The 12,607-nt window shown below is 41.7% G+C and overlaps 1 protein-coding gene across 1 annotated transcript in view; it reads right to left on the bottom strand.

Annotated features, from left to right (window-relative positions):
• The window catches only part of ube3d (ubiquitin protein ligase E3D), a 63,712-nt gene extending 51,105 nt beyond the window's left edge, over nt 1-12,607 (bottom strand). The window contains exons 1-3 of the mRNA XM_034227992.1: nt 12,332-12,607; nt 2,687-2,898; nt 1,539-1,629 (exon numbers count right to left, since the gene is read on the bottom strand). Of these exons, the coding sequence (XP_034083883.1) occupies nt 1,539-1,629; nt 2,687-2,898; nt 12,332-12,423 (395 nt within the window). The 5' untranslated portion in view covers nt 12,424-12,607. The remainder of the gene's footprint in view (nt 1-1,538; nt 1,630-2,686; nt 2,899-12,331) is intronic.

Genomic DNA, 12,607 nt, shown 5'->3' with positions numbered 1-12,607 from the left:
ATTTCCTGAAGGAAGAACCTGGCTTCATAGCTGCTAAATGCAGGTAGTGAACACATGGTTAAAAGAACTACAGCTTTTGTTGGAAATTAAAACGGCTGCTCTGTGCGACTGTAACAAAGTCGATGAGAGCCGTGAGACTGAACCAAAACATTGAAGCCTAAACCCAAAACAATGAGCTACTAGACTCTAATGAGCAACCAATCAGATAACAGCTGTATGAAGCGGTGTAAGCTAGCAGGAGAGGTAACCAAGGCTCTGCGCCAAACCTCGCGGTGAGCAAGGAGCCTCACTAGAGCCACTTTGCGTAACAGTGGTGGGAGCGTCTTTGTAGTTGAGCGGATGCGGCCCTCTACCCCCCATTATTAAGCTAAATTAAGATGCCAAATAACCTATATTTAAAAAAGATGAGAAGTGCTATGATAGGATACTTTTTTTTAATCATTCCAGTAAAGTACTTGGTATGCATTGTTTTAAGCTATACTGAGAAACCTTTTAGAGGGTACTTAGATGGTTGCAGTGAATACATGTTGGCAGGAAACTAATGGAGCCTTATTTCTCTTAAATTGTACTGTTAAAAGGTCCCCTATTTTACTCTTATTATAGGTCTCAGATATATACAAAACACGTCTCTGAAGTGTTTGGCTGAAATGCCAAACAGATAGCATACTATAAACCCCTCTGTTTCAGCTCATTTTCAGTTTGTATACAGATGGATCAGGACAAAAAGTGAGAGAATAATTTGTTCCTGAATCTTTCCGAATCTCTCAGAGGGGACACATGTTTCTGTATAAAAGACATGACAAATTGGCTGTTGCATAATAGGTGACCTTTAAGAGAAAACATGAGAAACCTAATCTAAATCTGCTCTGAGTGTATATGCTGAATGATGAATCTGACTCGATCATAAAGAGGAGGCGTTTGGCCTTATTGCTTATTTCACATTAAAACTATATTTTTCTTGTCTTGGTAGAAGTGCTCTTATTACTCCTATTCTTTTCTCTAACCCAAACATAATAAACATTCTAATTAAATTGTGGGTAAGAACAAAATAAGAGGAAATGGGTTCTTAAATTGCTTCCTTCATGAGACCAAATGTAAGAATGGATCATGAGGCATCATATTGTTAAAATGATTCATTTTATCCCACTGCTACTGACATTTATACTTGGCCAGGCCCTTGTTGAAAGCAACAACAAAAAAACATTTTAGTGGGTTATTGCTGGGAAACATCACCAGGGGCAGAGGGTCTCTTTAATACCTATTGCAATTTCCAGCATGTTACATTGCTGACCAGAGAGAGCTACAAGCGGAGAGCTATAAAAACAATACCACTGACCGGCTTAACCGCCACAAGGTAAGAAACACAATTGTTTTTTAACGAGTAGGCGCCCTTTACGTCACACTGACTCGACGACGCTAACCCAGTCAGGATGAGGGCTCCGCTCCGGCTTCATCCATCATTTTTTCTCCTCTTCCTATGGAGGGGGGGGTTTAAATAAAAACCCATTTCCGCTGATGCTTGCCCGTGTGCTCCTCACCTGTCCTCCAGCAGCCTGGTCATGCAGCCCTGGCAGTGGAAGCAATAAGTCTCTTTGGCCCGGAGTGTCTCCATCACGTTGTCAGAAGCCTCTGTGAAGGGGACACAAACAAACAAATAAATGAGTTGTGAAAGGGCGGTACAAGAGAGCAGAGAATCGATTCCATTCTGGGTGGTTTGGATCGAAAGCAGGCAATCCATCTGATATAGGGAATGGGAATGTGACGACGTAATCAACGACAAATCATCCATCTTTGGAGGATACAAGTGAATGCATCCTAATCATCTTAACCTGTACGGCTGGAGAGGAAGCGTGACTTTTAACCTTTTTTCTCCACTTTAGATTTGATTGTTTTCAAACCTTAACAAGTCAAAACAGTATCTTTCATGAACATGCCCAAAAAAGGAAACGCAATAATACATGATAAGTGGACGTTATTGTAGCACTCAGTTAGCATAATATTAGCTATCTTACCTCTGTCCGGATGACTCTATAGATAGACTTGAAGGTCCTGTATCCCCCGTTTGTTAACTTGATGTGAGCCTTTTTTTAATTTAAATTGCAGATAGGTGTAGACATCCATCTTGATGCACAAACATCAGTTACAGTGAACAGCCCGTTCTTCTCTTAAACGGACAGATGTCATTCATTTACTTTAATGTTACCGTTGTTATATTTCGTGCTTACTTTATTCATTTTGGATGGAAGACCACTGACGGATGACTGGAGACAGCTGATACCGCTGCTATTCTCCACAGATGCCGCGGCGCCCCAGAATGCACTGCGGTACCCATTCCCTATTGACAGATTTGTCATTGACAGGCTTAGCTGTAACTGTTTCTTGCACCGGGACACAAAAAAAGCTGACGTTTGGGGATATTATGCAACGACTCAAGGGACACTTTTCAAGATCAAACCAAAAGTTAAAAGAAAATATTCTCATGACTCTGGTGATCAGTCGCCTGTGTGCCATTACATTGGGGACCCGTAGAGCAAAATGTACACCTTCACTCTCTCATATGACCAAGTGACTCATCTCCAATTAATTCTGAAAAGAGCTTTAAATAGCTACTAAAAGAGCTGGCACAGAGGAGTCGAACAGAGCCTGGGGAGGAGACACGTGACTGGGTGTGATTCCTGGACGTTACCTTCCTCCGTGCTCGGCTTGACATTGATGCGCAGCCTGAAATGCAGCTCCTCTCCGCAGGATTCTCCCGCGGGTGTTGGGAAGCAGGATCCTGGCTCTAAGGTGACGCCTGCAGGCAGAGTGAGGCTCAGCTCGCCTCTGGGAGTGAACACGAGGAGAGAAGAATATTCACCCGACACCACCACGTCTGCAGGACTTCTGGCCACATCTTTCCTGGAGAGCAGATGGGAGAAGATGCTTTAAAGGTCCCCTATTATACGGTTTTCATCAATACATTATAGGTCTCAGATATATACAAACATGTCTCTGAAGTGTTTGGCTCCAAACAGATCATTGTAGCATCCCATAATCCCCTCTGTTTCAGCCCTGTTTCAAAAGTGCTGATTCTCTGTCTGTTACTTTAGATGAAAACAAGGAGCCCCTCCCCACGCCCCTCTGAGAGATATTTGGTTAAAAAGAACTCAGTGGTGCTCTAGGAGGAGATTCAGGTGATAAGGGGGGGGGGGGGGGGGTTACCTTGGTTGGTGATTGGCTAATGGTTACACAATCCAAAAAACCCGTTATGACATCATTAAGTGGCCAAAATCTGATCAGCTCATTTGCAGACAGGTTTTTATGTAAATGGATCAGGACAGAAAGAGAGAGAACTTCCAGAATCTCTTTACACAGAGGGCGGGGACACATGTTGATGTATAAAAGACATGAAAAAGTGGATGTTGCACAATAGGTGACCTTTAAAAATGCACACAGGAATATACACAAGAAATAGACACAAATTATAAATATTTTTCCTTGCCAACAGTTAGATAAGAAGATCATAACTTCTCGCGTATGTACGTTAAAGGTGGGGTAGGTAATTTTGGAGAAACCAGCTCTAGTGCGCTAGAATTTGAAAATACACAACCGGAGAAAATCTGCCACTTCCTCACAGAGCTCCTCCTCCAACACACACGAAAGTGCACATGACCAATGAGGGCACGAGATAGGTTTGTGCACAGATGGAAAGCGGACAGGCAGGTAGGCCATCCAGTTACTTTAGCCGGGCCGGCTCAGATGATTGGTCGTGCTTTTTTACAGTACTACGGCTTCCACAGATGACTTTTTTTTATGGATTTTTTGTCAAAGCATTTTATATATATATATAAACACATTTAAGATATTCATTGCTATCGGGATGTTAAGAGCATTCCATGGAATATAACAAAAAGTGTATCTCAAGCCGGTTTCTCAAACTTACCTACCCCACCTTTAAGTATAAGCCAGGAAATAATTAGCTCAGCCTAAAGAGATAATTCACCTCCAAAATAAGCATTTGCACATATTATTTACTTATATTCAACTCAAGGCTCGAATTCAAAGGAAATGTGTTTATCTGGCACGCCTCCAAGGTGAAAGAGCAATGAAAAACTGAGAAAATGTATGCATTGACGTAAATGTTCAACAATAGCAAAATGATATAAAAACATCCATCTACAAACTCTCACAGAACGTGTGCAGTGTAATGCAAGTCTCATTTATCTAGTAGTCTAATGGCGCGTTTCCACTGCAGGCCTCTCTCGGCCTCGCTTGGTTTGGTTAGGCCTTATTAGGCCCGGCTCACTTTAATGCTGCGTTTCCATTACAGTTTAGGAACTGGGGCAGTTACTATAGTAACGCAGTGTAGGCGGAGCCGTGACGTCATCTTCAATGAGAGCCCCAGAAAAACAACACAGCCGTTAGCTCTTAGCACTCAGAGCTCACAGCTCTTCATATCTGTTCAGAAACTTGACAAAAGTTAAACAAGTACAAACCACAGACTGCCTGTGAATGGCGAATACAGTCGCTGGTTTATTTATGTCTGTATAGGCCGTTGTTGTGAGTGTGGACGGTCGGAGCATATATAACGTTAGCTTAGCCAAGCTACATTTAGAAAACACGCATTTTAAAAAGGGTTTTTCACCTGCCGTCTGTCTGCAGACTTGTCAAAGCATTAATTCATGGTTTTTACTAACCGGTATCAGTATGTTGTTACTTCGGCATCATTTTGAAACGTGTATTACAATTAATTCACGGTCAAATATGTTCATCTTGTTGTAGTTGTAGCCCCCTTGCCAGCGATTCTCTCTAGTTTAGCATACTCAGCCCGACTCAGCCTGGTTGTTCCTGGCCCTAGAACCACGATTTAGTCGGGCCAGAAAAAAGGTGAAAAAGTAGCCCCGGGCCAAAACTAGGCCAAGTGGAAACGCAACCAAAAACGGGCCCCGCACGGCTCGGCACGCTTAAAGCGAGCTACCCGCTGCAGTGGAAACGCGCCATAATGCTCACCACTTCAAAAACACTCAAACTTACAATTTAAAACAGGTTCATGCTAATGTTGTTATCTTGGAAGAGAGCCAGCTAACTGTTTCCAAGCTTTTTGTTAAGCTATGCTAACAGCCTGCTGTCTGCAGAGAGACATCAGAGTGCCTTCAGTCTTTGAATCCAACTTTCAGAAAGACACAAAATAAACAGATTTCCAGAATTATTCAATCATTCTTTTAACAATTCAGTAAACACTATGTTCGGAGCTCTCGTTAGTTAAGTATTAGAAGCTGGAGAATATTGTAGTTACTTGATGCATAAGTTAACTAGTCACAAAACTTGGCTACATACCATAATGAATATGTATTAATAACATTATAATAATATATTTATCTGCAGTCTGTCCCGCACTAAAGTCTGACACATAATGACTTTATTGAGACCTTGACGAATAACAGATCTTCCTGTGTGATATTGTATGTTGCAAAACCAAAAATCTCTTTCAAAAGGTGAATAGATCATACAAAAATAGTATATAATAGATAACGCTATACAATTATGAATAGCATCCCTGACCTCCTGCTGGGTGCTGCTGTCTCAGTTAAATAGGTCATGAATAATAAGTGAGTTCATGAAGACCACTAGCTGAGAGAAGCACTGGTTTAACTAAGAGAAAGTGTTTATAGGGCTGTCTTTTGTTTACATTGTCGGTTTCCTTTTTATATCTTACACCATAACTAAGATCAATAGTGTGTTTGGAGGGAGTGCTGCACAATTTAAATAACTAATTGCGATTATTATAACTGATAGAAAGATTTTTCTAAGAGAATCTGTAGAGATTTTGTACAAGTCTGTAGAATACCGTTTGTAGCCAGGACTTCTCTGCAGCTTCCTAATATCACAATCTTTCATTCAGAATGATATTTTCACATATTTTGCCTTTATCAAATATTACACTCACAGCCATTTGGATATTGCACGAGTCCACTTCGTAATTTCGATAACATTTTTGATTAGTTGGAGTCCTAGTTGGATGCCTTTATTTCATCTCCTTTTGTGTGACATGTTTAGCTCTACAATTTCTGGTCTCTCGTGTAGTTCAGAACTATAGAACATTAGATAGACATGCAGTGGTATGGAGGTAGAATACGATTTCTCCCACTGTGCAGCTATTTACAGACTAGAGTCCTCTCTCCTCTGTAAATACAGGAGAGGACCAGGGCTGATTCTGCTGCCGTCACATCTCAATGACTCCACCTAGTGGTGTTATAGGAGTCCTACATCCTCTGTATGCAAGCAGAGGTGCTTTTTATCAAAGAAAACAAATCACTCCGTCTGATCTTCGCAGCTCTATAGGCGCATTCACACTGCGGTACTTTTCCCACAAAAGGCGCATTCACACTGCGGTACTTTTCCCACAAAGGTTCATGTGAACTCTTTTATCGCGTTCACACCAAAAAGAGCCGGTACTAAAATTAGTTCATGTGAACCTTTTTAGCCCCACGAAAGTCCCTGCTAGAGAGCAGGGACTTTCGAGCGGCTCTCTTGTGAGAAAAGACCTATATTTCTGATTAGCTGGGCGGATTGCAAACTACGCCCCGTAAAACTCCCAAAAAGTTTTGTGAAGCCGCCATTTTATTATCCTCGCATTAACATTATTAGCATTAGCATTAGCCCAGCGCAGAAACGCAGAGAGACTAATTTATGGCAACACAAAATAAAACATGGGAGTGGTGGAGATGAGGAGGTGTCGGCGTTCTGGCGATTTACTCGGAAGGCTTCAGTAGAAGCTGCTGGGAGTCCCAGCAGTTTCTACTGAAGCCAGTCTCCAACTCCGGGGACTTTGGGCGGCAGTATACGCCGTGAAGTGGTTTGCGGCCTGCCAGTAAACCCAAAGCAGAAGAAGAAGAAGTGACATCAGCGGCTTCATTTGCCTAATCCACCCCCAGGGATTTATTCCGGTGTGAACGCGATCTGTACTTAGTTCATGAGAACTAAAGAGTTCTCATGAACTAAATTCTCATGAACCTTTGTGGGAAAAGTACCGCAGTGTGAATGCGCCTGAAAGGTTCATGTGAACTCTTTAGTTTTACCCCCCAGGGACTTTCGTGGGGGTAAAAAGGTTCACATGAACTAATTTTAGTACCGGCTCTTTTTGGTGTGAACGCGATAAAAGAGTTCACATGAACTAAATTCACATGAACCTTTGTGGGAAAAGTACCGCAGTGTGAATGCGCCTTATGTTACAGATTTAACGTATAGTAAATTCATTGATAATAATATAAAAACGCTGTTTTGACTTTGAAATCTCAAAGTCTCAACAGGGAACCTCGATCTGAAAGTATCTAGTTACTATGGATGACAAACACGTATTTGGAGTAAACAAATATAATATGTCAACTCCTAATTCAGGAGTACATGTATAAAGTAGCATTTAAAAGGAAATACTAAAGCAGGCATACACAGTGTTGGAAGAAGTACTCAGATCCTTCACTTAAATAAAAGTAACATACTATGGTCTTAAAATACGCCACTAGAATATAATAGAAGCGTTTAATGTCATTAATCAGTGCTGGAATTGGGCCGGTACTCACCGGTACGCAGTACCGGCACTTCTGGTTCTGACCCATGGAGTACCGGCACTTCTTGCTCAGTACCGGCATGCTGGCGGTACTCCGGTACTCATGCACCGTGCCAGTACTCAACACTCTCCCGCCGTTCTTATTATACATCCATATATATATATACAGCCGCCCCGTACTCAGTAGATGCGTCATGAGGTGCCGAACGGACATTCTCATCGCTCTAACCGCTGGAGTTTCACAGCGGCTGTCAGCTGTTTACTCCTGTCATTCAAACAGAACGTGCTGGAGAGGGGGCGGGGCTTATCTTCTCCATGTAAATACTGTGGTGGAAACGACTATGTCAAAATTAACCTATTTGACCGTGATTTAATAGTAATACACGTTTCATAATAATAATAATAATAATGCCGAAGTAACAACATACTGAAAACTGTTAGTAAAACCATGTTTTAATGCTTTACAATTTACATACCTAGATGCACGTGTGTTGTGTTTATGCAGTGCAACTCCCACCCAGTGGGTGGCTATGTAGAGTGATAGAACAGAGCAGGCACGCCCCCGAGAGAAGGAAAGCAAGTCACGTCACAAATTAGCATTTCTAAAATGTTAGCGTGGATTAATAAAAGTGCAAAAAGACAGCGGTTGTCGCCGGAAGAAACTTAAAATACAGAGAATGCTGTGCCTGTGTTGGAAATGGTGTCTGATGGGGAGCTTTCTTTGGTTGATCCTCCTGCTCCAAGTTCTAGTGCATTAGCATTAGCACTAGCTCCGCCGCCTCCTCCAGAGCCTCTAACGTTAGCTGCTGCTGGCCACCACCAACACCGGACAAAGCGATGCACCTGACTGCTGGACAACGGACCAGGTGCAATATTTTTGCAAGACCAATGCATGGCTCCTTCTTAAAGATAAGAAGCTAGGATGTCGGATATGCAGAGATGTCAAATCTTTGGGAATACACACTGGACAAGGACTGAAACTGTCAACTGAATGGGGTGAGTGTGCAGTGTCTCATTTCGGTGTTGACAAGGGCAAACAACAAGCTAGCCTGAGAAAAAAAATCAAAGAACATAAAGAATCACAAGCCCATGTAAAAGCTGCTGACATCCTTACATCTGCTTCACGTGAAACTATTCAACATCAAGTGCAGTCTATGCATAAATCTGAATTAGACACCACTATCAGAGTTTTTCGAACGGCATATAAAATTGGCAAACATAGCCGGCCATTCACAGACATGCCAATTGATTTGAATGTACAGAAACTGAATGGGCTGAATGTGGGCAGGGTTTTGCACTCCAATAAAACCTGTGGCGAAATCATCGACCACATAGCTCATGAGCTGAAGAAAAAAATGGCAAAAGACATTACAGAAAACCAAAGAAAACTGTGTTTTGGTCGATGAATCTACCACTATTAGTGGTAAAACGGTGCTTGTTGTGTGTCTACGCTCAGCATTAGCTGATGCTGAGCCCGAAACGTTTTTTTGGGAGCTGATCGAGTTGGATGGAACAACGGCTGATGACATCACAAAGGCGTTAATGGAGTGTCTTGGAAGAGATTTTAACGAGGGACTTTTTAAGTCAGTGTTTCGTTTCTTTTGCATGTGATGGGGCTTCAGTCATGCTAGGGAAGAGAACAGGCGTTGCTACCCAGTTGTGTAGTAAATTCCCAAGCCTGTTTGTGTGGCACTGCTCCAATCATCGTCTAGAGCTGGCAGTTGGGGATGTGGTCAAGGAGGTCTCAGGGCTCAATCATTTCCAGATCTTTTTTGACAAACTCTATTCCTTGTTCCATGCCTCCCCCAAAAATCAGAGGCAGTTAGCGCAGTGTGCGCAAGCAGTCGGACAGCGTCTCCTGGTGATAGGGCGTGTTTTGTCCATCCGCTGGGTGGCTTCAAGTGAAAGGAGCGTCAGAGCAGTCTGGGAAAACTACAGAGTGCTTCATGATCACTTCACAAATGCTGCAAACGACACGAGCAGGGATTCCAGAGACAGAGCAAAGTACAAGGGCCTGGATGATGTGCTCACATCTGCAACGTTTGTCAGCAATCTGGGACTGATGTACGATGCGCTCACAGAGCTCAGCGACCTCTCTCGGCAACTCCAAAAAAGAGAGATGACACTGCCTACAGCAGATAGGCTCTTAACTCGAGAAATACGAGTTTTTGAATCCATGGTCACCATGCCTGGCCCACACATGACTACAGTTCATACAGCTCTAGCTGAGAAGTCCTTCAAGGGTGTTGCCCTGCGTGAGAATGGCAGGCTTGTACAGATTCATGCAGGTCAGTTTTTCCGCAGTATGGTAGAGAATCTGAGACACAGAATGACTTCCACAACCTCCTCTCATGTCAGCACAAGAGAAATCCCATTACATGGCCGGGAGGCCCGGGACAATCAGCTAATCCAGGACATGAAAGTTATCCATCCTGGAAGTTGGCCTGAAGAGGAGTTAGACGTACAGTATGGGGACGTAGAGGTGCTACGTTTGTGCGAAGTGCTGAAAGTGGACAGAAGAGAGACTGTTCAGGGCTTTCGCGAATACAAGGAAACCAGGGCATCCCGTACACCTGCTGCCATGGAGCCTCTACTGAAAGCAGTCCGAACCATCGCTGTCTCCACTAGTGAGTGTGAGCGGGCATTCAGCTGCATGAACGATATCCTTACTGCAAAAAGGAATGCTCTCTCTGTCAGCCGACTGTCCAGCCTGGTTTTCATTAAATGTAATGGACCATCACTAGGACAGTTCAATCCGGAACAGTATGTGAGGTCCTGGCTGGCAAAGGGAAGGAGAAGTGCTGATGAAAGAGCCTGTCCAGCTCCAGCCCCTGATACTGATGTCCCCAAGGCCTTCTGGAGCCTTTTCTAACAATGTGAAGTATATTGCAAAGCAGCTCACCCAGTGAGAAGACTTTTGGCATAATGTGCCGATTTGTACAGATCCTGGAGATAGAAGGACTTCAGACCAACCAGGGAGTTATCTGATCAACTTGGTGTTCAATGTAACTCTTTACCATGGCTCAGACTTTGTTACTTGCAGTTACAGTTTCTCATTTTAGATTGTGCACATTTTGCATTTGTTTTTACATGTTCTTTGTTCATGCTCTTTATCATTTTTCTGAGTTGGAAAGTTAGATTGCATCATAGTTTACTTTATACATATTTGTATTCTTCAGTGGTGAAGTATATTGCAAAGCAGCTCAGCCATGTGAGAAGACTTTTGGCACTTTTTCGTTTTTCGTTTTCTGAGTTGGAAAGTTAGATTGCATTCAAAATGTACAGAAATACTTAATTTTGTTAAAGCTTTTTATAAAAAATGCTTCTGACCAGAGCTTTGTTTCCTTGTCATTAATGTTGAACACCACCAGAGGGGCTCTCACCTGAAAGGTCTCTGCTTCATGTGTCTTCAGCAGAAGATCTAGACTTTGATTGCTATATTTTCAGTTAATATTGACCTTACTGAGCTTTAGCCATATCCGCTGCCTATCATAAAAAATGTTAAGTACAGTGAACCTTTCTAAAATATACAGTAGTAAAGAGACAAACCCACCAGCATTATAGTAGCCAAATTCTTGTTTGTGGGCTGTATATATAAAATTGACTTGAAAAAGTTGCTGATTTTAGAGTACTGGCACCTTTTTCATTCCAATTCAAGCACTGGTCATTATACATGTACAATGAGATAATAAATGCTTCTCCCTTTCAAGGGTGCCATCAAAACAAAATCACAACATAAGACAACAAATACACGCAGCATACATACTTAGGAATAAGGAATAAAGGTGTAATAAATAATAATAATAATAGTAGGTATGTATTTAACATGTGTGATTTCCAATTTTAAAATTCTAATTAAGTAAAAGTAGAAAAGTAAAAGTAGAAAAGTAATAGCAATACTCATTCAGCACAATGACCCGTTTCAGAATAATATAAAGTACAGAAGTATTATCAGCTCATTTCATTTCAAACCTTTATTTAACCAGATTGGTCCCATTGAGATCATAGATCTCTTTTTCAAGGGAGACCTGCAAAGCTAAATGTATTTCAAGTATCAAGTATAAAAGAAAAAGCGAGTACGTTCAGAATCAGAATGGATCTTTTCATAGTATTATATTACTATAGTTATAATTATATCCTGTTTGTATACATGTAAGAGCATTTTAGTATCGTAGTTGGTCAATTTGGACCAAACTAAAATAGATTAGTAGTAGGCTACAGTACTGCATTATATTTGATCAGCATATCATGTGTTTGTATGTGTAGGCTACAAGTAACTGTGAGTCCTTTGTAAAGTAAATAAAGTGGAGTAAAAAGTACCAAATTCACCTCTGACATATCGTGGAGTAGAAGTACAAGGTAGCAATACATGGAAATACTTAAGTAAAGTATGTCAAAACAAGTACTTAGGTACAATACTTGAGTGAATGTACTTTCCACCACTGAGTACACATAGGCCTACCTCAATATCGTAGGCTTACTTGAGAAACATTACGTTTTACAATTGATATGATTTATGTTGCCAAAATCAGTTTTCACCGTGTAATTTTTACTTGTATTGATTATTTAGGATATATAAAAGGAAACCAATGTTAAGCCCAGTTAGTATTTCTAATGTTGTCTGATACTGAGAAAGTCCAGCATCAGTTCACATGTACTGGGTAAATGCATGCGACATTAGCTAATGCTATTAGCTAGCCTAGCCTGCATTGTAAACATAACGGTGCACTAATGTAATATAACTGTAACTGGTTAGCTCACTAGCTTTCTATCAGCAACATTTACCCGACGATAAGCAGTCCACTCTGGAGCCTTTTCCTCAGCTCTAAGAAGACTCCAACTCCATGTGTTCTGGATGCCTTCTCAAAGTCTGCCATTCAGCCAGCCAATATTAAGAAATAATACAAAATAAACTATACGCTAATAAAAAACTTAGAGTAGGCTAGCTAGCGGGCTCTGGGTAGCTTTTTAGCATAGAGAGATACACACGTAAAATCACATGTATCTGATTCAAACAGCTAGTGGAATCAGAGGATGCTATCAGTCTGCAGCGTGACGACA

This window comes from Gymnodraco acuticeps, unplaced genomic scaffold, assembly GCF_902827175.1.
Source record: "Gymnodraco acuticeps unplaced genomic scaffold, fGymAcu1.1, whole genome shotgun sequence".
In the NCBI taxonomy this organism is placed as follows: Eukaryota; Metazoa; Chordata; class Actinopteri; order Perciformes; family Bathydraconidae; genus Gymnodraco; species Gymnodraco acuticeps.
Note: the sequence above shows the minus strand (reverse complement) of the source record. Positions and strands in the feature narration are given on the sequence as shown.